This window comes from Myxine glutinosa, chromosome 6, assembly GCF_964187855.1.
Source record: "Myxine glutinosa chromosome 6, kmMyxGlut1.1, whole genome shotgun sequence".
Lineage (NCBI taxonomy): Eukaryota > Metazoa > Chordata > Myxini > Myxiniformes > Myxinidae > Myxine > Myxine glutinosa.
The window spans coordinates 12,095,012-12,120,665 of NC_136266.1; the positions used below are offsets into that span (position 1 = coordinate 12,095,012).

General features: G+C 44.2%; 1 protein-coding gene across 2 annotated transcripts in view; it reads left to right on the plus strand.

Moving 5' to 3' along the window:
• The window catches only part of LOC137429591 (serine/threonine-protein phosphatase 6 regulatory ankyrin repeat subunit C), a 237,591-nt gene that overhangs the window by 173,758 nt on the left and 38,179 nt on the right, over window positions 1-25,654 (plus strand). For both annotated transcript variants that reach the window (XM_078779599.1, XM_078779598.1), the window contains exons 18-24: window positions 5,484-5,685; window positions 7,132-7,219; window positions 8,416-8,533; window positions 11,965-12,184; window positions 12,398-12,485; window positions 18,386-18,469; window positions 20,516-20,661. In XM_078779599.1, coding sequence (XP_078635725.1) covers window positions 5,484-5,685; window positions 7,132-7,219; window positions 8,416-8,533; window positions 11,965-12,184; window positions 12,398-12,485; window positions 18,386-18,469; window positions 20,516-20,661 — 946 coding nt within the window. The remainder of the gene's footprint in view (window positions 1-5,483; window positions 5,686-7,131; window positions 7,220-8,415; window positions 8,534-11,964; window positions 12,185-12,397; window positions 12,486-18,385; window positions 18,470-20,515; window positions 20,662-25,654) is intronic.

A 25,654-nucleotide genomic window follows, 5' to 3' on the forward strand; every position in this document is an offset into this window, starting at 1 on the left:
AGATCAGATGATATCATCGGGTAGTTATGCTGCGGACAGACAGACAGACAGACACACACACACACCCATGACGAATATAGTGGTCACTCTGTTTGATAACTCGTGAACCAATATAACATTATATAACAAGGGGAGATGCAGAAAATAGGGCAAAATGGAGAAGATTGCCATGGGGTCCGCAAGGCTAACCCCCGCTCTAGCAGGGAAAATGGCCTTAAAATGCCTGTTGTTGTTGTATATATCGATTGTAAAATGGCCGTAAACTGTTATGATATGTTGAGTTGGATCTTGGAGACGGCGTGAAGCTGGAAGGTATGAAAACATTTTGCTACCTCGGAGATATGCTGAATGGAGAAGGTGGATCAGACTCGGCAACGGTTGCCAGAGTGAGAGGTGCATGGAAAATTTTCGGGAACTGATTGACGTGCTGACGATGAGGGGAGTGTCTTTGAAGCTGAAGGGAAAGGTGTATGCTGCATGCGTGAGAAGCATTATGATTTATTGGAGCGAGACAGGAGTAATGAACGTAGAGCAGCAACGAAGGCTGGAAAGGGTGGAAATGCGAATGGTTCGGTAGATGTGCGGAGTATCGTTGAGAGGAGAGAGGTAGACAAATGATGAATTGCGAGAGATGGTGGGAATAGAGCCTGTGATGGATGCTGTGAAGAGAAACAGGTTGAGATGGTTTGGTCATGTGATGAGGAAGGATGAAAGTGACTGGTTGAGAAGAGTGATGGAAATGAATGTAGAAGGATGTAGAGGACGGGGAAGACCGAGAAAGACTTGGCTAAAGATGGTGGAAGAAGAAATGTGGCAAGGAGGTTAACATGGGGAGATGTAGAAAATAGTGCAAAATGGAGAAGATTGTCATGGGGCCCGCAAGACTAAACCCCGCTCTAGCAGGGAAAATGGCCTTAAAATGCCTGTTGTCGTTGTTGTACATATCGATTGTAAAATGGCCGTAAACCATAATGTACTTTTTGTCTTTTATGATTACACAAAAGTTTCATTATCCCCATGCTTTTAAAAACTAGAGCAATGTGACTGTGTCGCCAATATTCCTCCGCATAATCCCTGCCCTTGACAATGGGTAGATGCCCTCGTTGACTGTCCTAAAAATAAACAAGTTTGGTTTAAATCCCTTCAGTTGTTTTGAAGTATCACATTTTTACCACAGGACAGGTTTCACATCGATCAGTGAAGCGGTTTCGGAGAAGAGATTTTTTTTTAAATATTGGATTTCAAGCTATGTTCACCAAACCACATGACATGACATCAAAATGTGCACTCTGCATATGGATGGGTCGGGGATCACGTTTATGAAGTTTCGTCCTGATCGGATAAAATTAGTTTTTCTATCCAAAATGGCTGCCAAACCACGTGACCTACAACGTTATCATTTTCAAACTGTATGCAACGATGGTGTTAGATGACATTTGTAAAATTTCGCATCAATAAGGTAAGCGGCTTCAGTGATATAATTATTTAATATTTTCCTTCAGTACAATATGGCTGCCAAACCATGTGACCTATGATGTCATAAATATAATATTTCAATACAAATAGGTCAGAGATCATGTACATGCAAGTTCAGATTTTTAGGATAAGGTATTCGATTAAAACATTTATGGCTGGTATACCACTTCACCGATGATGTCATCATTATCATGCTTTTGTTCCCCATTGGGAGTACTTGAAAATGTGCCAAGTTTAAATTTTTCCCATTTAGCAGTTTCCATGAAATGTATTTTTAATTCTTTGCGTTTAATCCAAGATGGCTGCCATACCACGTGACCTATGACATCACAATTGTCATACAAACATTCTGCATGGGTGTCACTCCTACCCTGAAAATTTCGTCTCAATCGGACATGTTGCTGAGAAAAACTAGGTTTAGCCCGGACGGACGGACAACTTGAGAACATAATGCCTACGGCCACCTTCGGGGGCGGAGGCATTAAAAAATGGTGGGATGTTGTCATTGACTGTTTGTCTATCTGTCCATCCTTCACGCCCTCTCCTCCTAAACGATTGTGCAGAAATTCACCAAACTTTGGAGTTATGCTCACCACGTGGCCCCCTGTGGCGGGGTCAAAAGTTGAGATGCCAAAAAATGCAATTACACGCAGATATATAGTTCACCTGGACTTTAGTCCTGTGAGCTTATGAGATCGAGTAGTATCCGTCGGTAAGTAAGTGAGTGAGTGAGTGAGTGAGTGAACAAGCCTGTAAACACTTCATCAGTCATTATCTCTTGAATCAAACACACAATTTTGATGAAATTTGCCCACAAGCTTCATATCTGATGCCTAACAAAAGTGTCATTTACCACATCCAAATGTGTTTTAATTAAGGGGGTGAATAGGGGGGGGGGGGGGGGGGGGTGGAAGAGGGGTGGAGTTTATGTTGTAAAAAGGAAAAGCTTTTGTTTTGAGTGCAGCATATTTGAGCTTGTCCAAACAGTTTGGCAATCTTGATAATAAACATTTTATTAAATAGTCGTGGGCTACCTTGACTTGCAATTTGCTCCGAGCATTGGCATATACAACAAACACAACAACATGCATTTTAAGGCCATTTTCCCTGCTGCAGCGGGGGTTAGCCTTGCGGTCCCCATCACAATCTTCTCCATTTTGCCCTATTTTCTGCATCTCTCCTTGTTAACCCCCTTGCCCGCATTTCTTCTTCCACCATCTTTAGCCAAGTCTTTCTCGGTCTTCCCCGTCCTCTGCTTCCTTCTACATTAATTTCCATCACTCTTCTCAACCAGTCACTTTCATCCTTCCTCAACACATGACCAAACCATCTCAACCTGTTCCTCTTCACAGCATCAATCACAGGCTCTATTCCCATCATCTTTCGCAATTCATCATTTGTCTTCCTCTCTCTCAACGACACTCCGCACATCCGCCGAACCATTCACATTTCCACCATTTCCAGCCTTCGTTGCTGCTCTACGTTCATTACCCATGTCTCGCTCCCATAAATCATAACACTTCTCACACATGCAGCATACACCTTTCCCTTCAGCTTCAACGACACTCCCCTCCTCACCAGCACGCCACTCAGTTCCCGAAACTTCTTCCATGCACATCTCACTCGAGCAACCGTTGCCGAGTCTGATCCACCTTCTCCATTCAGCACGTCTCCGAGGTAGCAAAATGTTTTCACACCTTCTAGCTTCACGCCGTCTCCAAGATCCAATTCAACATTTCCTCCATCTGCAGCTCCCTCTGTGCACACCTTACATTTGAATGTAGCTGCCACACTGGTTAATGACCCTCTCAGACCACTACATTTTTGATGAACCCACTCAGCGCACATTGTACATTGAATGGAGTTCACTCCGACACCCTTCCTGCACACAGCACATGGCCACTTCCCAGTTCTTTCCACCTCACCACGTGCTTTACCACTTGCCATCACCTTCGTCTTTCCGATATTCACCTTCAGACCTTTTGTCTCCATACATTCCTTCCACTTGTTCATCTTCTCTTTCAGTCCATCCATACTTTCTGCAATCAACACCAGATCATATGCATACAACAACTCCCACGGAAACCCTCCTTCACGTTCTGAGCCAGCACCTCCATCACAGCTACAAATAGTAGTGGACTTAGTACCGACCCCTGATGCACTCCCACCTTCAACTCAAACTCACCACTGTTCCCGTCCTTCGTCCTTGCAGCTGTGCGTGCTCTTTTGTACATTGCCATCACTACTCTGATCAACCATTCCTCCACTCCTAACTTCCTCAATGCCCATGTCAATACTTTGCGTGGAACCCCATCGAATGCTTTCTCCAGATCAACAAACCCAAGAAACAACTTCTGTCTCTTTTCCATGTACTTCTCCTGCAACTGCCTCACAATGAAAAGCGTGTCTGTCGTTCCTCTTCCTGGCATAAATCCAAACTGCATTTCGTCGATCTTCACCTTCTTCCTTATCCTCCTCTCCAACACCCTTTCCAATACCTTCATTCCATGCTCCAATAACTTTATCGCTCGGTACGAGCCACACTCCAGAGGGTCACCTTGCCCCTTGTATAGAGGGACGAGGGTACTCAGTTCCCAATCCACTGGCATGTGGCCTTCTTTCACCACCAGATTACAGATCTCTGTCATTCTCTTCACACCCCAACTTCCTGCTGCCTTCAACATATCTCACACAACTCCCGTCCACCCTCCCGCTTTTCTACTCTTCATTGCTTTTATCGCTTCCTCAACTTCATTCTCAGTTATCTTCTCTGCCGGTCCTAAAACTGGGTTGCTCTCTATGTTGCCATCCCATTCATTCTCTGTATTCAACAGCATTTCCATATATCTTTTCCATCTTCCTTTAATTCCATCTGGGTCCACAACGATTTGTCCCACTTCATCCTTCAAGCAACTCACCCCCCATCACATCACACCTCTCTTTCGCTATCTGCTTTGCAATCCTGAATACCGCTGTCTGACCCTCTTCCGAATCCAAGCGTTCTCCGAACATTTTCCTACATGCCTCCTGCACCTTTGCTACCTCTTTCTTTGCAGCCTTCTTGGCTGCCTTATAACTTTCATGCTCTGCTTTTTCTGCTCCCGTACCCTTCGCCTTCTGCCACTCCTTGAACCTCTTCCTCTTCTCGTCAATCCTCTTTCCAACTTCATCATCCCACCACCATGTTTCCGAGTTCCTCGGTGGTCCTTTTGTCCATCCACATACCTCACCAACGGCTCCCAACAGACTAGCTTTCATTGACATCCAACCACTTTCAAGCTCAACCACATCATCCTCGACCCTACTCAGCCTCTCTTTTAATGCCTCCCTCACTGTCACCTCTTTCAACCTCCACACCTTCATTCTCGGTTGGTACTTCACCCGCCGAGCTCTCCTCGCACCTTTCACCCTTATGTCGCAGACAACCAAGTGGTGCTGTGAAACAGCCTTCTCCCCCGGGATCACCTTTGTGTCCCGGAGGTGCCCCCTATCTCGCCTCCGCACCATCAGGTAGTCAACGGTTGTCGTCGACCCACCTGACGTGTATGTAACAAGCTTATTATCCTCTTTCTGGAATTGAGTATTACAAATCAACAAATCAGCTCCATCAGCAAACTCCAAAATCCTTTCACCTTCTCCATTTCTCACACCATATCCGTAACCCCCATGAACTCCCTCAAAACCGTCCATACTCCTTCCCACATGTCCATTTAGGTCTCCTCCTCCCACAACAACTTCCTCATCTTTCACGTTTTCCATCAGCTTCTCTATCACACACCAGAACTTGTCCTTCTCGTCATCGCGCCGACCAACCTGCGGAGCATATCCCGAGACGACGTTCATACGAATTGACATATACAGTAGTTAAACATTTTTTCATGGAATCGAGAAAAGTTTGTTTTCGAGGGAATTTGGGTATTTGCGTGTACGCAGCAGGTTCAGAGATGGATTGTGTACCCGTCTTTGATGTGATCTTAGCACCATGCCACATTCTGGCATTCCCGCAGGCATTCCATGGGCGTGCCGGGGCGTTGGAGGTGCTGATCCGCTCCCTCGTAGACTTGGATGTACGTGACATCGATGGACACACGCCACTGGGGCTCGCCGCACGCGGCGGTCACACGGACTGCCTGGCCGTGTTGCTGCAGCACGGCGCCGCGATGCAGCTGCGAGAAGGTCCAAACCGGCGCACGGCTCTACACTCTGCTGGTAACACGCACTCGTACCGGGCTATCGTGGAATGCCCTGTTGCAGGGAGCTCACATTTGGCCCTCACAGTTGTGTTGTGATGATGGGGGTTGTAAACTGCCTCAGGTCTCTCCAAAGCAGATGTTTGATTTTATTTAAACTAGGGCATGCCCGTACTATATATATATCTAAAATTATATCCCCCCCCCTCTATTTACATGAAATGGTTTGGTCCAAAGCGAACGGCTTGCGAGTACGGTGACAATCCCCCCCCTCTATTTACATGAAATGGTTTGGTCCAAAGCGAACGGCTTGCGAGTACGGTGACAATCCCCCCCCCCTCTATTTACATGAAATGGTTTGGTCCAAAGCGAACGGCTTGCGGAGTTTGGTAAAGAAATCGCCATAGCGTGCACAAACGCGCAGGAAAGCGAAAGAATCGCAAATTAGTTTTAATTAGTTTTAAAACATAGTTTAACGCCAACATAGTTTGCCAACGTGAAATAAATGAATACGCTCTCAAATGTGCCGTCCGAGGCAGAGTCTGTTCGCCACGTTCGGCACACGTGATAGCTCGCTGCTCTCTGATTGGTTGAATCGTTTTTTGGACATAGCTCGCTAACTACTTGTCCGATTAATATGAAACCTTGAAAAGGCACATCCTCGGGTCCCCAGCAATATACCTGGCAAGTTTCAAGTATATCGGACCCATGGTTGTCGAGAAACAGCGGTCACAGACAGACACACAGAGATTACTGGCATTATAGATAGATGTTAGCGGCATTGAATGCCATAACCCACAAATTATGTTCATATCCTGTCTTTGAACTGTTCTATGATATGAAACTCACACTGAGTCTTAAGCAATTGTTTTTGTGTTGTGTTCTTCACTTCTCCCACCTATGAAAATACCTTCCCTCGGTAGTTGTTTCCCATTCTTCTCTCCAAGATTTAGTGTAACACCACCTTGTGTCCTTACCCATGATCTTTATGACCCTCATTAACCCCTCCTAACCCATCCCCATTACTTCCTGGTTTCAGTGTTTCCTCTCTCTCTTTTGCTCTTTCTTGGTCGTCCATTCCCTTGCTGATAGTTCCCATTTGTTGCCTTGCTACTCCCACTGTCAATATAATCTTGCTTTTCCATGATGCTCACTCTTGTAGAGAAAAAAGGGGCTTGACCCCCCTCTATTAACGTTGAGATAAATGTAGTGCTGTTTCTACATTTCTCTTTTCACGTACTTGCCTTTCGCCACCATGCAGCCAGCTTTGAGCGGTGCTGATATGAGCAAGCTAGCTTATTATTTTATTATTATTTTATTATTGTTATTTTTAATCCAAAACATAGTTGTGTATAAACTTTAGTTGTCGCTCAAGCCCAGACTCCAGGCTTTGTATTTTGTTGTGACTTCACTTGATTTGGGAAATGCGTTTTATAATTTTCATTTGTGACTGTCATCCGTGCAGCGAGCCACGGCTACATCGATTGTCTGAGGTTACTCCTGGATCACATGGACACGGCAGATGATGTAGACATCTCGGACGCCAGTGGACAGTAAGTACTGTGTTCGGATTATTTGTAAAACGCTCTTTAGACGTTGTTATTATGATTGTGATTATGATTTGGAAGATATGTGTCCTATTTGTACTTCACAGTATGTTATGCTAACATGAGGGGCATGAAGAGGGATTGACACTTAATCATGTACAGAATCTTCATTTTGTTTTAGCATTTTATTTGAATAGGTGTTCCAGCAGCCGTGATTGTAATTAAATGCTCTCCCTTGTTCACATTTAACAAATCTTAATGAAATTCAACCAAGAGTGCTTTTTATTCTCCGAAACATTTTCAATGTTGTTTTGTTTTTATGAGCAACTAAGCACGCTGACTCACTTCACTAACAGATTTTATCACAAGACTGCATGTTGTACTTCACAAATGCATTGCTTGTCTATCTGTGAATTTCAATGAGATTGTAAAATGAAGTGAAATGCCAGGGAAAGGATCTTTTCTAAAATTTTCTTCTTCTTCTTCTTCTTCTTCTTCTTCTTCTTTGCATGGTCCTTGCTTGTACTTGTATATATTTTTATATGCTTCAAGATGTGTTACTATATTTATTTTTGTGTACTCCTCCCGTGTCCTTCCAAAGGGTTCCTGCTGTCGTATAATAATTAACGTTACCGTTGGAACAGCAACAAGAAATTCCCATTCATGTTTCTTCTTCCTCAATCCCAGAATGGGGGAGCATCTTCATGAACGGGCATCTGTCACATATGACAGTCATATCATGAAATGGACACAAATGTTTGTTCCAAGTAAATCAATTATTGGCTTTCCAACAGTACCCTTTTTATTATTCAACAACAGCAGGAACCGCTAAAGCTCGGTTATGCTGCTTCTTCTACGTGTGACACACGGACGGCCGTCTCTCTTTTTAGTAATAGCCGAGCATGTTGCTGCTGAAAGGGATAGGTAACCATTTGCGCAAAAGGTGCTTTTTTGGCTTTACCTGCCCAATTGCCCATCCAAAATTGATTGTGACTGAGAAGGTGCACATGGTTAGAGATGCTTCCTCTGGTGGTGAAGCATATATTCTAGTGAGTAATTGATGATGTTTTTTGAAGTGCCGAGCTCTTGATGGTGGAATGGGATTAGTCTCGAGTGATGCATGGCTCATGACTAAAAAAAATGACCATCTTTCGCATACCGTTTGTCCCAGAGCTTCCACTGTTTTACTCTGTTTCCCTCAGAACACCACTCATTCTGGCTGTTGGTAACGGACACAGCGAATGTGCGGCACTGCTGATCACAAAGGGGGCAAAGAGCTGTGCAGCGGACAACCACCTTCGCACTTCTCTGCACCGTGCGGTGAGTCACCAAAACCCCGGTTATCCCCTTCACATCTTGATCTAGTAAGAGTTTGGATTGCATCCTCTTGTCTGCCAGCAACACGTTGAGATGTATTGATTGATGTCACATTAACGTACCCTAACGTGCTAATTGGGTATCTCTACTTGAACTCTGAACAGATGTGGTCATGTGAGTCTTGTATGATCAAGGTTGGGGTCATGTCATGACTATTTGATCAGATGTCACATGTATACTGTTTTATAACATCCATTAAGATGTATAAATTATTTGTTTTGGTGAGTGCTGGGTTGTTCGTTGTTTTAGGATTCGTTTATTTAAAATAATTAAAATGATTGGTTACTTAACGTAGATTTGTCATGATTTATTAGTTAAAGGTCAAGATGGGAGCACTGAGGAATTCCATTGGTGAATTAATAACGGCATAAATATACCTCCATTGACAAAGTCGCCGGAGGTATTATGTTTTCAGGTTCTCCGTCCGGCTGTCTGTCCATCCGTCCGTCCGTGATAAGTTTTCGTTACCGCGATAACTTGAGAATGGCTGAAGGGATTTTAGTCAAACTTGGTACAGGTATGTATAATGATGTAAAGATTAACTGATTCGATTTTGGGGTCCTGAGGTCAAAGGCCAAAGGTCAGAAGTCATGTCAGGTAAAAATGTGATAACTTCAGAATTGAATTGATTTGATAACTTGAGAACAGCTGAATAGATTTAAATCAAACTTGGTACAAGTATTATATTGATGTAATAATGTGGGCGGAGGCATATCGGTCGACGTCGTGATGTCGAAGAGTGTCGTTCTAGTTTTCATTACTGAAACGGATATATAATGCTTTTTCTTTGAAAGATCTGACGTTTTATTACTTCCACTACCAAAGATGGATGGGGGTAATGTTTTCATCCGTCTGTCTGTTTGTGAACAGGATATCTCAAAAGGTTATGGACGGATTCAGACAAGACTTGGTGGACAGGTTGTGTGTGTGACAAGGACGAATTGATTTGATTTTGCTGAAGATCCGAATACAGATCCGGATACGATAATTACACTGGTCAACAAAATTTTAATAGTTTTATGGTTCTCATATATCTCATCAGCTGTAAGGACGAAGGACGGGAACAGTGGTGAGTTTGAGGTGAAGGTGGGAGTGCATCAGTGGTCGGTACTAAGTCCACTACTATTTGTAGCTGTGATGGAGGTGCTGGCTCAGAACGTAAAGGAGGGTTTACCGTGGGAGTTGTTGTATGCAGATGATCTGGTGTTGATTGCGGAAAGTATGGATGTACTGAAGGAAAAGATGAACACGTGGAAGGAATGTATGGAGACAAAAGGTCTGAAGGTGAATATCGGAAAGACGAAGGTGATGGCAAGTGGTAAAGCATGTGGTGAGGTGGAAAGAACTGGGAAGTGGCCCTGTGCTGTGTGTAGGAAGGGTGTCGGAGTGAACTCCATTCAGTGTACAATGTGCGCTGAGTGGGTTCATCAAAAATGTAGTGGTCTGAGAGGGTCATTAACCAGTGTGGCAGCTACATTCAAATGTAAGGTGTGCACAGAGGGAGCTGCAGATGGAGGAAATGTTGAGTTGGATCTTGGAGACGGCGTGAAGCTGGAAGGTGTGAAAACATTTTGCTACCTCGGAGACATGCTGAATGGAGAAGGTGGATCAGACTCGGCAACGGTTGCTCGAGTGAGATGTGCATGGAAGAAGTTTCGGGAATTGAGTGGCGTGCTGATGATGAGGGGAGTGTCGTTGAAGCTGAAGGGAAAGGTGTATGCTGCATGTGTGAGAAGTGTTATGATTTATGGGAGCGAGACATGGGTAATGAACGTAGAGCAGCAACGAAGGTTGGAAAGGGTGGAAATGCGAATGGTTCGACGGATGTGCGGAGTATCGTTGAGAGAGAGGAAGACAAATGATGAATTGCGAAAGATGATGGGAATAGAGCCTGTGATTGATGCTGTGAAGAGGAACAGGTTGAGATGGTTTGGTCATGTGTTGAGGAAGGATGAAAGTGACTGGTTGAGAAGAGTGATGGAAATGAATGTAGAAGGAAGTAGAAGACGGGGAAGACCGAGAAAGACTTGGCTAAAGATGGTGGAAGAAGAAATGCGGGCAAAGGGGTTAACAAGGAGAGATGCAGAAAATAGGGCAAAATGGAGAAGATTGTCATGGGGACCGCAAGGCTAACCCCCGCTCTAGCAGGGAAAATGGCCTTTAAAATGCATGTTGTATGGTTCTCATATATTTGAGGTGATTCTAACCAACACGAACCTGTAGGTTTCGATTATCATATCCAATTTTCACTAGCACATCCAGTTTTTGAGAACCAGGCATTGTATCTGAGGCCAAAGTAAAGGCGGGTGTTTTCAATGGTCCTCAAATTCGTCTTGTACTCACTAATCAGGACTTTGTAACGAGACTATCTGAGCTGGAAAGCGTCGCTTGGGATAGCTTTGTGGCTCTTGCTGACAATTACCTTGGAAATTTTCGAGCACCAAATTATGAAGAGCTTGTGGACAAGATGTTGAAGAGTTACCAGGCGCTCGGTGCTCGAATGTCACTCAAGATACATTTCTTCCATTCTCATCTGGACTTCTTTCCACAAAATCTTGGCGATGTCAGTGATGAACATGGAGAAAGGTTTCACCAGGAAATTGCCATCATGGAGACTCGATATCAAGGCCGATTCAATCCAAACATGATGGGCGACTACTGTTGGACTTCACAGCGTGAAAGTGATTGCTCCTACAAACGCAAAAGTAAAGTTCAGAAGCACTTTTAATGTGATGTAAATAACAACTTAAAGTTCATATTATTTTTGGAGATTTACATTTTTTTATGTGATGTAAATAAAAACTTTAAATTCATATTATTTTTTGTGAGAATAAATAGACTTATTGAGACTTAATCAAGAAATTCTCATGCTCTAAAGATTTTTTCCACACTTATGATGTACTACGTCAAGGTTACGTGATAGCGAAATTTTAAGGTCAGATTCGGATTCGTGGGCACCAAATTGGTTAGAAACAGTTGAAAATAAGTTGGAACCAATTTGGCTGTTGACCAGTGTTATTTAATTTTTCAAAGTGATTCTTCACCATTGAGTGATCGGCCCAAACACAATATGTAGCATTATATTTCAAAACGTTGTGGAGACTTGTGAGAAAACTTGGTGGATGAGTTGGTTAGGCGACAAGAATAAGCCGATTAGATTTTGGTTCAAGTCTGAATCCAGATCCACCTTATCAGTGGGATAAAAAACGTAAACTGTTCAGCCTGGCGGAGGTATGTTCTCTACTGAGTGCCGTTCTAGTTCATTTTATTTAACGTTTTTCCCATTGTTGGCTTTTGAAGGGTTAAGGGGAAAGTTTTAATTGCAGAATGTGCCATTTCCCAAGCTCTGACCACCTTCCCTTCACATCATGCAGGCTGCCAGCGGTTACGACGAAACAGTGGATTTGCTTCTGCGGAGCGAAGCGGATCCCCTGGCCCGGGATGATCAGGGCCGCATGCCGCTACACCTGGCAGCTGCGTGTGGACACGTGGCTATCCTTGGCTCACTCGCCCAATGCATCTCGTCATCTGAGCAGCCGATCACCCTTACCGACCGGCACGGCTACACACCTCTACACTGGGCTTCTTATAATGGTGCGTGTGACGGGTCATGTAAACATGTGGGTGTTCAGTGAAGGCCATCTACATTCTTGCCTGGCATAGCTCCTGATTAGGAACACATTGTCCATCGGTATTTAATATGAGATGAATGTACGTGTTAGAGCCTGGAATTGCAGTCGTGAGTTTGAAAACTTTCAGGGAGCTGAAGACGCCCTTTGATCGCGTTTCCATGCGTTTTCATTCCAGGCCATGACAGCTGTGTGGAGCTGATGCTCGATGGGACCGTTCTCTCACGCCTGGAGGGAAATCCTTTCTCACCACTGCACTGTGCAGTGTAAGTTTGAGACACCTGCCATGAGGAAGGATCCCACCATCCCGCCCCTCTTTCCTTGTACCATTACTTGATGAAAAGCCTGTGGTGCTATCTAGGGGGTTTCAATGGATTATCTGAATGTGATACCTTCATCTCCTTCCATGATTCAATGCCCCCATTGCCAAAGCTCCCTCTGCTTTTAATAAAGGATACAAAATAAATATATATAACTCAATATTGCAGCCAGAATAACTATCAAACCCCAGGCTGCCATATCTATTTGCAAAAGGTGGGGATCAACTTGACTGCCAAGGCTGAAAACTAACATAGTTATCGTGGACCATTTTGCAAAACTATAACATTGTACTTGTGATTATAATTTGGAATAACAATCGTGTAAAACGTTTATATTGACGAAATATCAATGGAAGGAGCATTCTGTGAGAGAGATGGGTGCCTAATACTTCTGTGCAGTACACGTCATGTGGTCTCCGCATGGTTTCAGTATTGCTCTACTTCCCTGTACGAGGCCACTACTAATCCACGCAGGCTGATTGGCTGTGCCATGCTGGTCAGATAAAGCACGTCGACCGGTGCCAAAAGCATTATCTTCCCACCTCCATGCTGCTCAATGTCTGGACGCTGCATGTTAGCAGCGTTACAATTACTTTACTTTACACACTTTTCTTACAATCCCCACAGTCAATCCCAATAATATTACTCTAGTTAAAAATAAATTGAAATCGATAGGTTTCTAAATACCCAAGTTGTTATTTGAAATGGATTTACCATGTATACACAAAGAATTAAGTTAAGCACCCCCCCGTTTTTTTACAACCTCGCACATTACAAGTTTGTTGTCGTCAAAACAGTGTAATATACCCATGATATTGCTATATTTTCTGGAGAAGTGATATTATGGTCACATAAAAACATAACAATCATGCCGTTTTCAATATTTTATTCTGAATAATTTAAGGTGAAATTTTTTGGGAATTTTAGGCATATTTTCACCTCAATTTAAGTATGGAGCTATAGGTCCATCACGGACAGTGTGGATGACGTTTATGTTTTCTAACGTACAGTCATTGTTCTGAGAAGACCTCTAGCGATCTTTGCGTCAATAACGTGTGTAGGACCCACGTGATCGGATGGAGCAAGGTGCTGTGACAACCATCCCCTGGCCTGCGTACAGTCCTGACCTGAACCCCCTCGAGCACGTTTGGGACATGTTGGGACGACAAATTGCGAAGATGGTCCCTCCAATAGCCAATCTGGATGAATTGGAACGTGCATTACATCGGGAATGGAACAACCTGCCACAGCAACGCATACGACGGCTTACAGGGTCTATGAGACGTAGGGTTGAGTCAGTGATCCGATCACGTGGGTCCTACACACGTTATTGACGCAAAGATCGCTAGAGGTCTTCTCAGAACAATGACTGTACGTTAGAAAACATAAACGTCATCCACACTGTCCGTGATGGACCTATAGCTCCATACTTAAATTGAGGTGAAAATATGCCTAAAATTCCCAAAAAATTTCACCTTAAATTATTCAGAATAAAATATTGAAAACGGCATGATTGTTATGTTTTTATGTGACCATAATATCACTTCTCCAGAAAATATAGCAATATCATGGGTATATTACACTGTTTTGACGACAACAAACTTGTAATGTGCGAGGTTGTAAAAAAACGGGGGGGTGCTTAACTTAATTCTTTGTGTATATATCAATACAAGAAAGATGGCCTCACCTGGATAAGGAAAGAGGATTTTTGCACCAAGCGGTGAATTTGAGGAATTCACTCTGAACGGCACAACTCCAATCTTCTCGTGAAGTGAAATGTTCCAAAACACTGTACTGTTTTGCATAAACAGCACACGTTCCGCAATGCTGTTTTGAATAATCGTATGCTTTGCTTTGGCACATAATGAATGGTTTGATATCACACCTTTTTTTCGAAATCAAAGGTGTGCACACAGTTTCGAGCAGATACGTACATAATGACAAGGGAATTGTATGCCAAATTCAACACGTCTTCAATCCCATAAGAGGTTTATCATAACATTGCATGGATCATCCTCTGCCTAAAACTTAGGATTGCTATTCCCAAACACAGGTATCACTTTGGGATCATAATAATCATGATGCCCTCAAAATATCTGCTTTGGATGAACACCTAGCTCTCTGTAGTCATTTGTCTCTGAAATTATCAACCAACTCGAATGGCCTGATAAATGTATTCTGTGGAAATTGTGCAAACCCTCGCTACTCGAGATTCATTCTCGAGCTCTAATTCATTCTCAACACCAATGTATGCGCGGTCGGGATGCCAAGCCAGTTTTGCAAGGCAAGATGTAATAATTATTAGATACCTGAAGGAACTCGATAGAGCTGGAGTGATTTCATCCTAGTGCTCCAGGATTGTTAATATCATTCCCGTATTTGAATGCATTGTCCGATGATGTTTGTTACCCTCGCTAGAGGATAGAGTATTGCATTTGGGTCCATTTGTTTGTTTGTCCCCACAGAACATGAGTATGTGCATTAATTACATTTGACTCCTTAGAACTCCAAGACCCTTAAGTCTCCTAAAACTCTTAAGACCCATGAAACCCTTAAGACACTTTGGAGCCTTTGTTTGTAACACTTATATTATACCTATTGGGACCCCCAAGACCCTTTAGAACTGTAAGATCCTTTGGAACCATAAGACCCTTTAATATCTCCAAGATCCCCTTTATGCCCTTTTATACCCCCACTTTAGACCCACTAAGACCCCTGAGATCATTTAGACCCCTACAGACCCATAAATAGCCTCAATACCCTGTAGAATCCATTATACCTTTTTTGAGACTTCGAAGATCCTCTTAGATCCTTTCAATCCTTCGACCCTTTAGAACCCTGAAGATCCTTGGAATCCCTTATATTATTTTGACCTTTAGATCTTCACACCTTTGACCTTTTAATACCCTATAGACCCATCATAACCTTTGACCTTTGGACCCTTTTTAGATATTTTAAGACCCTTTAGACCTCTTCAAACAATTCAAACCTTGAGACCTTAAATTACATCCTTTTAAGACCATTCAGACACTTTTCATCAATGCAACCATTTTGACCCATTTAGACCTTTTCAGGCCTTTTCAGACCTTTCAGCCTTTACACCTTTTGACCTTCAGACCATTTTAACTTTACAACTTTTAAGATTTTGACCATTGCACATTTACAATTAGACCATTTAGACCTTTCATGACTTGCGAATATCGAAGATTTTTCACGTATATTGCTTGGTCGCATGTGTTATTTTCCTTGTCTGTTTGTTACTTGGCACAAATAAATGTTGCCAATTATGTTGATCGGTTCGGTTAGTTTTTGTTTGTCCAGCCGCTCGCCTATAATCGTCTTCAGGTCACAATTTTAAACCTATCTTCATGAAACTTCACCAAATGGTGGAGTTGGTCATAAGGAAGAAGCCTATTTATTTTGAGTTCAAAAGGTGAACATAGGCCAAAGGTCGACAACTTTGTTGAATTTCTAAAATCCTCAATTTTCATCCGATTGACCTGCAATTTGAACAGGATTTTCATATCAGGTCACTGAATTCAACCACCAATTATTTTTGAGGTCTAAATGTCAAAAGGTCAACATGGGCCAGATTTGTAAAATCATCAATTTTCATCTGATTGACTTTAATTGAAGAGGATTTGCATATTTGGTCATCGAGTTCAAACACCAGTTCTTTTTTAGGTCAAATTTGTTTTATGAATTTTGCAAGTACAGTATCGTGCTATGCACGACATCTTTGTTGTTTAATATACTGAAACGCAAAAGAAACTAACCACCTTTGAAACCTTTAAATATCAACAATAACACTGCGTGTAGTAAATGTGTGAACTTATTTGTGGACAATAGTGTCCTCACTGTCAGACAAAACGGTCACGGATGGTCACTTGAACCTTCAAAGGCCACTTCATAGCACAGCTGTTGAACAGCCGTTTTGACTGTCAGTGATTAGCCAAGGGGTACGGGATGATTTTAATGAGCTGCACGTGATGTCTTGATATTGGCTTTAAAAAGGCCAGTGCAAAATGGGCATTTCAATCAACATGCCACGATTGTCAAGGGATCAACGGCAGCGTGCCCTGGGCATGCTGCAAGGCGGACTGAGCTACCGTGAGGTGGCACGTCGCCTTGGCTGTTCACACCTAACGATATCGGCCCTGGTGGACAGAGACACCCTCCACAACTCAAACCAACAATTGCTAATTGAAACATTGGCATTTTATTGATGACATGTCAAGTTTTTGACCAAGATACACCATCTCATCAGTTTGTTCTACAGTACAGAACAGCACAGGGTGCAATGTCAGTCCCCTTTCAACAGCGTGTGTGGCCACCATTGTTTTGGATACAGGCAGTGCATCGTCGGCGTATACTGCCTACCAGTCTTTGGATGGATTGCTGCTGGATTCTGTCCCACTCAGTCCTCAATGTCTGAAGCAGCTCTGCCCGTGTCCTGGCCCTGCCAACTACGCGTCTCCCAAGCTCATCCCACAGGTGCTCTATGGGATTCAGGTCAGGGGAGAGCGCAGGCCACTGCATGGTGTTGATGTTCTCGCCTTGGAGAAATGCAGTGGTAAAGCGAGCAGCATGGGGACGAGCGTTGTCATGCTGAAAGGTTCTCAGTTCTGGGTGGTCTAGCAGGAATGGCAGCAGATGAGGTCGCAGGATGTTATCCACATACCGCTGGGCGTTAAGATTCCCATCCACAACCACCAGTGGCGTCCTGTACCGGCCTGATATGGCGGCCCACACCATCACACTTGGGCCACCCCACCTGTTGGCTTGACGCATGCAACAATCGGCATATCGCTCGCCAGTTCTTCTCCAGACATGCTCACGCCCATCAGGACTGTCCACGCAGAACCGTGACTCATCGCTGAAAGCGACCTCGTTTCACTGCGCCAAGGTCCACCGCTGATGCTGCTGGCACCATCTCTGTCGGTTGCGGCGATGGGCAGCCGTCATCACGGGGCCTCTGTATGGTCTTCTGGCAGTCAGACCATAGTCATGCAGTCGTCTTCGTGCAGTATCATTGGAGATCCGTGGGTTTGCACGCCCCGGAATTTCTGCCGCAGTGCGGGATGCTGGCCGGAATCGATCCCGCAGGTGACTTCGGACCATCTGCCTGTCCTGCCTTGCAGTGGTGACTCTTGGCCTCCCTGATCGAGGTCTGTCATCTGCAGAGTTGTGGAGGGTGTCTCTGTCCACCAGGGCTGATATCTTCTGGTGTGAACAGCCAAGGCGATGTGCCACCTCACGGTAGCTCAGTCCGCCTTGCAGCATGCCCAGGGCACGCTGCCGTTGATCCCTTGACAATCGTGGCATGTTGATTGAAATGCCCATTTTGCACTGGCCTTTTTAAAGCCAATATCAAGACATCACGTGCAGCTCATTAAAATCATCCCGTACCCCTTGGCTAATCACTGACAGTCAAAACGGTTGTTCAACAGCTGTGCTATGAAGTGAGCATTGAAGGTTCAAGTGACCATCCGTGACCGTTTTGTCTGACTGTGAGGACACTATTGTCCACAAATAAGTTCACACATTTACTACACGCAGTGTTATTGTTGATATTTAAAGGTTTCAAAGGTGGTAAGTTTCTTTTGCGTTTCAGTATACATCCTTCCATTTATTTGCCACACAAAATACACCACACAAAACAAGTCTGAGCGAGGGTCTGCAATCTCTGATTGCTTTTTCTAGTTTGTTTTGCATCTGAGACATTACCGACATTGTTTTGGATTAGGATACGTGCAAGTAGAATTTTTATCACTACTTGCATCGGAGAAGATTTGTAAAAGCAGCCAAACTAATAATGTTGAAACCTGCTCTGTTTCGCCTTGCAGCCTCAATGACAATGAAACCTGTGCTGAGATGCTCGTCGACGCCTTTGGTGCTAAGATTGTTAATTGTCCTGATGCCAAGGGCAGGTAAGGCATGCTGGTCGTTTGAGGTTACACCGATACAACGGGTCTGTACAATGGGGAAATTTGCTCACACTGGAGTCTGGTTCTGATAAAGTACATTTTTCAGAGTGATGTCGAAGCCAAACAGATCCCTCTGCCTCCCTCCCTTCTATTTTCCCCAACAACACCATATGATGGAATTGTACTATTCTACACCTTTTATTCAAAAATAACATTATTCCTGGTCCAGTAAAGGAAAATAAAGTGAAATGATGAACGCTATTATTTTGAACGCTTATTCAGAGCTGCCTTTGTTCAATGTAATCCCTTTCTGAAACCACTTCCTTTCAGGGTCAAATCTTCTTGAGTCTCAATAGCAAATTATAGGTTAATGGTTGTGCTAACAAAATATTATGCTAACTGCTGTGGGGAGAAAAGGTTGTGCTGGACGTCGTGGGGAGCAAAGGTTGTGCTGACATTTTTATTTTATTTTTTGAATAAAAAATCCAGGCTCATGTAAGAACTAACACATTGAACATGAAAACATGCACAGACACACAAAACATACAATGAAGGGAGTGGGGAGACAAGAGGGGGAGAGAGAGGGAAGCACACAAGCACAACAACAGTAGAGACCAGGGACGTCGGTAGATCTGTGGGAGGGGTCGAGCTGGGGGAGGGGGGCGGGGTACATGGTATAAAGCAAATGAACACGACTAGGAATTTCAGGAAAGAATTTGGCGATTGAAAGAGGCGGATGTAGGGTGTTTTAACAGGGGTAGAAAAGATCAAGGTTTTGGATGGGGGAAGATAGGAGGTGGTGGTGAACAGTTGTTTTAAAGACCTGGAGGGAGGAGTGGGATTGAAGAGAGTGTGGGAGTTTGTTCCAGAGGCGGGAGAAAAGAGGAATGAAAGAGTGAAAGTGAGCAGGGAGTCTTTATTTTGGCAGTTTTACCAGAAGAGGGTTGCTGGGAGATCTTGTGTGTCCTGCAGGAATATTTGGGCAACAGGGCATAGACATAGCTGGGGGAGTTAGGCCGGAGAGGAGTTGGTAGAAGACAGAATGCCCACCAACCTGCCTGCGGTGACAGAGAGAAAGGCCTTCAGAATCGGCTTCGTCGCGGGAGATTCCGATGATTCTTGATGCTTTGGTTTCAACCGCATGAAGCCGAGCTAGGTGTGAGGCAGGAGCACCGGCCCCGAGGGGAGATCAGTACTCCATTGAGCTGCGGATGAAAGCTTTGTATGTGGGGAGCCCAGAAAGGAGTTTGCATGACGGAGGATGCCCAGTCGGCGACTGGCTTTGGAGGCCAGCTTGGAAATGTGATTTTCCCAGGAAAGATCATGGCAGATAGTGAGACCCAAAAGCTTGAGTGACAGAACTTATTCAAGAGGATTGTTCAGAAAGTAGATGGGAAGGTTGTCCAGATGGTCTTTTCGGAGAGACAAAGTGAGAGTGTGAGATTTGTCAGGATTGAAAGACATTTTCAGTTATGAAAATCCTTCGATTCGTGGTCTTTTGTCATCAAAAAAGCAACCCTTTGGTCATCAAGCCGACTCGCATCACAAGAAGGATTCTTTTTTAATATTGGCAACATCATCGGACGATGCCGATAACCTCAAAATGCCAGATATCGGCCGACCACTCTCCATTGCTTCCTTCTCACTCACCTCCTTTTCTTCCTTGTCTTATCATCCTTGTCTTCCTCGTCTTATCCTTCTCCTTATCTTGCTTCTCCATTTTCATCTCCTTCACTGCTTTCAGTAATGTGGAGCAATATTTGTTTATTTATACGAGTTGAGGCCATTTTATACCAGGCAATTACTGCTTGGTGGACTTTTATAATCCATCATTTCTTTGCTTATCTTTGGAAATTATATTGTTGTCCCAAATCGCCATGAGCACCTCAATTTAAAATGGTCCTTATTGGAATGTCACAGCATGTACTAATTACTTTATCATGGATATCTGTTACTGAACGATATTGTTGTCACTGCATTTTGTCTCGAGAATTACAATCGGTTTGAATGTTCAGCTGAGGGACCATGGATCTCGTTTTCCTCTCTCAGGACGCCCCTGCATGCGGCAGCTTTCGCCGATCATGTGGAATGCCTGCAGCTGCTACTAAGCCAGGGGGCAAACGTGGACAGTGCTGACCACTTTGGGCGCACGCCCCTCATGATGGCTGCTTCTGGCGGGCAGATAGCAGCCACTGGTACTGCCTTTCTGTATATCCGAACTGACTTTTTACGGCGTAGCCCATCGTGCGGAGCCGTCTAGAACAGTGTTTGTCCCTCCGTATGTATGTATGTCCCCTCAAACGTATACCAATCAGAGCTGAGGATCTGGTCACATGACAGGGTGATGTGATGATGTCTGATGTCATTACGGCGTACGTGGCTGACTCTCCACACTCCGCCATTTCGATTTATATGCCGTTCATTCTGAACATATCATCGAACCTGTCATATCACAATCACCATGCTCTACCTTTACGTTTTTCATTAAGTGTGAAACACAAACAAACCGATTGTTAAAATGACCATCAAATATCGAAAGCATCGGCATTACGTCTCTTCCAACAATACGGTAAGTATAGGCCTTAGGCATTATGACTCGTCTTTGGACCGCTTCGGACAAATTAAGCCCCGTTTTCTTAATACAGTAGTGTATCGTTTCAGTCGCATCATTTTCGTAATAATAATAATCATAATATAGTAAATATAACCATAATACTTTCATCCCAATGTCATGAATGGAAGGTTGATGGATTGAAGCAGTGTATGGTTCATGATCAATGATGAGTGGTGTTCGGCACTAATATTAATAACCGAGGAAGTAAGGAATTCACCTCGGTTTTTTGATAGTAATATCATTTTCGAAATAATGATCACGTAACGTTAATATTATAGTAAATCTAATCAAAACACTAATCCCTTCGTAGTGACTGAAAACGTACTGGAATTTAGAATATATCATGTTCTACATATTAAAGTAGCGGCAGTTTTGTGTCTGTTACGTCATTACGTCCATTATGTCATTACGACGGCTGACTGCACGGACCGACATTTGAATTTACAAGTACTGTATACCTGCTCACTACTGAAGTGGCAGGAAGGGCCATTCATCTTTGGGGTATATAGATTACAGTCGATCTATGGTCGGGTCTCAAAAACTTTGGGTGTGTTCATTTACCAACTTTCTTGTGGAGGGATCGCCATTTGGTTTAAACATTCGAGCAAGCACTCTTCAAAACCGTTAAGGAATGCTGGCTGGCTTGGCAAGTGCTAGCTAGCTGCCTGGTGCATGAGCACACCTCCAACCCTTGTGGGGTATATTGATTACAGTAGATCTTACCTCAGTTCTGTAAGTAAAACTTACCTCATGGATGTCGAGATTCCTCCAAATTTCTTTGTATAATGTTATCAACAGCATTAGTGACGGTTTGAAAAGCTAATCAATTGTGTTTGTGGTTTACAATATTTTACAAGCCCGGCTGTGCCGCTGTTAGACTTTTGGTCTTGTTTTCTTTGCTGTAGAAATGTCATTTATACCCCCCTTTCAATATTGAACTCCCTTCTCTCCAACAAATGTCAAATTGTAGCTATTATCGTGTTCACACTTAATTTGACAAAATATCGACTTTTTTTTTTACCCAGCTTTCCATTGTGTTTATTTATTTATTATTATTATTATTTTGTATACAACATCGAGGCTTGTGTAAGAGCTAACATTAATGACAAAAAACAAACGGACACATAACATGAAATAAAGGGAGCGGGACACAAGATGGGGATAGAGGGGGAAGCACACAAGTACAAGATTTGAGAGCAGGGACATCAGAAGATCTGTGGGAGGGAGAGGGCTTGGGGGAAGAGGGAAGAGGGGTGGGGGTGGGATAGGTAAAAAAAACATGGACAGAGCTCAGACTTCCAGGAAAGAAGTCGGTATTTCAGAAAAGTCGATCTGGAGTGAATTAACAGGGGTAGAAAAGATCAAGGTTTTGGATGGGGAAGATAAGAGATGGGGGTGAACAGCTGTTTTAAAGACCTGGAGGGATGAGTGGGATTGAGGAGAGTGAGGGAGTTTGATCCAGAGGTGGGAGTAAAGAGGAATGAAGGAGTGAAGGTGAGCAGAGAGTCTTGATTTTGGTAGTTTCACCAGAAGAGGGTTGCAGGCAGATCTTGTGCGACCTGTCGGAGTATTTGGGGGACAGAGCACAAACAGGGCTGGGGCGGCGATGCCAGAGTGGCGTCGGTAGAAGACAGAAAGACCACCAACCTGCCTGCGGTGAGTGAGTGAAAGGCCCTCAGAGTTATCTTCATCGTGGGAGATTCCAATGATTCTGAAAGCTTTGATTTCTACAGCGTGAAGCCGAGCTAGGTGTGAGGCAGGAGCACCAGCCCAGAGGGCAGAACAGTATTCAATTGAGCTGCGGATGAAAGCCTTGTATGTGGTGAGGAGCTCAGGTGTGCCAAGGAAGGACTTCGCACGATGGAGGATGCCCAGTCGGCAACTGGCTTTGGTGGCCAGCTTGGAAATGTGTTTTTCCCAGGAAAGATCATGGCAGATTGTGAGACCCAAGCGATTGAGTGACAGAACTTCTTGGAGAGGATTGTTAAGAAAGTAGATGGGAGGGTTGTCCAGACAGTCTTTTCAAAGAGACATTGTGAGAGTGTGAGATTTGTCAGGATTGAAAAGACATGTTCCACCTGTTTGACCAGTCTGTGATTTTGTCCAGGTCTGCAGAGAGTGAGGAGGCTGCAGACTGCCGATCTAAAAGGGATGAGGTATGGAGCAGCAGAGAATGGAGTCATCAGCAAAGAGATAGAGGTTTTCCAGAGAGTCGGAGAGATCATTGATGAAGACCAGAAAAAGCACAGGGCCCAGAACACTGCCTTGGCGAACTCCAGCCTGAACAGGAAGGGGCGATGAGAGAAATCCATTCATGGCCACACGTTGACGACGACCAGAGAGGAAGTCCGCAAGCCATGCGTGGAGACTTCCATGGATACCATAGGAGGAAAGTTTGGTGAGCAGAGCGGGGTGCCAGACCGTATTGAAGGCACGTGATATGTCAAGGGAGACAGCTCTAATTTCCTGTTTGGCATTGAGGACCTCCATCCATTGTTGAGACAGCAGAAGCTGCATGTCCAGAGTGGAGTGTCCTGGTCTGAATCCAAATTGATGATCAGAGATCAAGCCATTGGAGAAGAGGAAGGATTTAATATCCGAAGCAATGATGGATTCCATGACTTGGCTGATGATTGGGAACAGGTTGATTGGTCTGTCATTGAAAGGATCTGTTTTTGCATCTTTTTTGTGTAAAACGGTAATGTTGGCTGATTTCCAAGCTGAAGGCAGATGACCTTGAGCAAAAGAGAGGGTGAAGAGAACAGAGAGAGGGTGTAAAAGAGCGGCAGAGCAGGATTTTAGGACCCGTCGGCTGATGCCGTCTGGTGCAGTTGCAGAATCAGAGTTGAGGATTGACAGAAACTTCTCCACCTTGTCAGGAGGAAAGGACACAGAGTCCAGGAGAAGCTGGGTATGACTGGGTACGGTGGGTACAGAGAGGGATGGGTTTGGGACACAAGATTTTTGAGGCAAACACAGAGTTGAGGCATTCAGCTTTTTCACGTGCGGAGTCAGCTGTGGAGCCGTTTGAGGTAAAGGAGCGGATGGATGGGGAACAAACACCAGAAACAGATTTGACAAGATGCCACCAGCATTTGGAAGAGGGAGACAGGTTTGAGAGTTCAGTCTTGAGACAACAACAACAACAACATGCATTTTAAGGCCATTTTCCCTGCTAGAGCGGGGGTTAGCCTTGCGGTCCCCATGACAATCTTCTCCATTTTGCCCTATTTTCTGCATCTCTCCTTGTTAACCCCCTTGCCCGCATTTCTTCTTCCACCATCTTTAGCCAAGTCTTTCTCGGTCTTCCCCGTCCTCTACTTCCTTCTACATTAATTTCCATCACTCTTCTCAACCAGTCACTTTCATCCTTCCTCAACACATGACCAAACCATCTCAACCTGTTCCTCTTTACAGCATCAATCACAGGCAATATTCCCATCATCTTTCGCAATTCATCATTTGTCTTCCTCTCTCTCAACGATACTCCGCACATCCATCGAACCATTCGCATTTCCACCCTTTCCAGCCTTCGTTGCTGCTCTACGTTCATTACCCATGTCTCGCTCCCATAAATCATAACACTTCTCACACATGCAGCATACACCTTTCCCTTCAGCTTCAGCGACACTCTCCTCCTCATCAGCACGCCACTCAGTTCCCGAAACTTCTTCCATGCACATCTCACTCGAGCAACCGTTGCCGAGTCTGATCCACCTTCTCCATTCAGCATGTCTCCGAGGTAGCAAAATGTTTTCACACCTTCCAGCTTCACGCCGTCTCCAAGATCCAACTCAACATTTCCTCCATCTGCAGCTCCCTCTGTGCACACCTTACATTTGAATGTAGCTGCCACACTGGTAAATGACCCTCTCAGACCACTACATTTTTGATGAACCCACTCAGCGCACATTGTACATTGAATGGAGTTCACTCCGACATCCTTCCTGCACACAGCACACGGCCACTTCCCAGTTCTTTCCACCTCACCACATGCTTTACCACTTGCCATCACCTTCGTCTTTCCGATATTCACCTTCAGACCTTTTGTCTCCATACATTCCTTCCACTTGTTCATCTTTTCCTTCAGTCCATCCATACTTTCCGCAATCAACACCAGATCATCTGCATACAACAACTCCCACGGTAAACCCTCCTTTACGTTCTGAGCCAGCACCTCCATCACAGCTACAAATAGTAGTGGACTTAGTACCGACCCCTGATGCACTCCCACCTTCACCTCAAACTCACCACTGTTCCCATTCTTCGTCCTTACAGCTGTGCACGCTCTTTTGTACATTGCCATCACTACTCTGATCAACCATTCCTCCACTCCTAACTTCCTCAATGCCCATGTCAATACTTTGCGTGGAACCCTATCGAATGCTTTCTCCAGATCAACAAACCCAAAAAACAACTTCTTCCTCTTTTCCATGTACTTCTCCTGCAACTGCCTCACAATGAAAAGCGCATCTGTCGTTCCTCTTCCTGGCATAAATCCAAACTGCATTTCGTCGATCTTCACTTTCTTCCTTATCCTCCTCTCCAACACCCTTTCCAATACCTTCATTCCA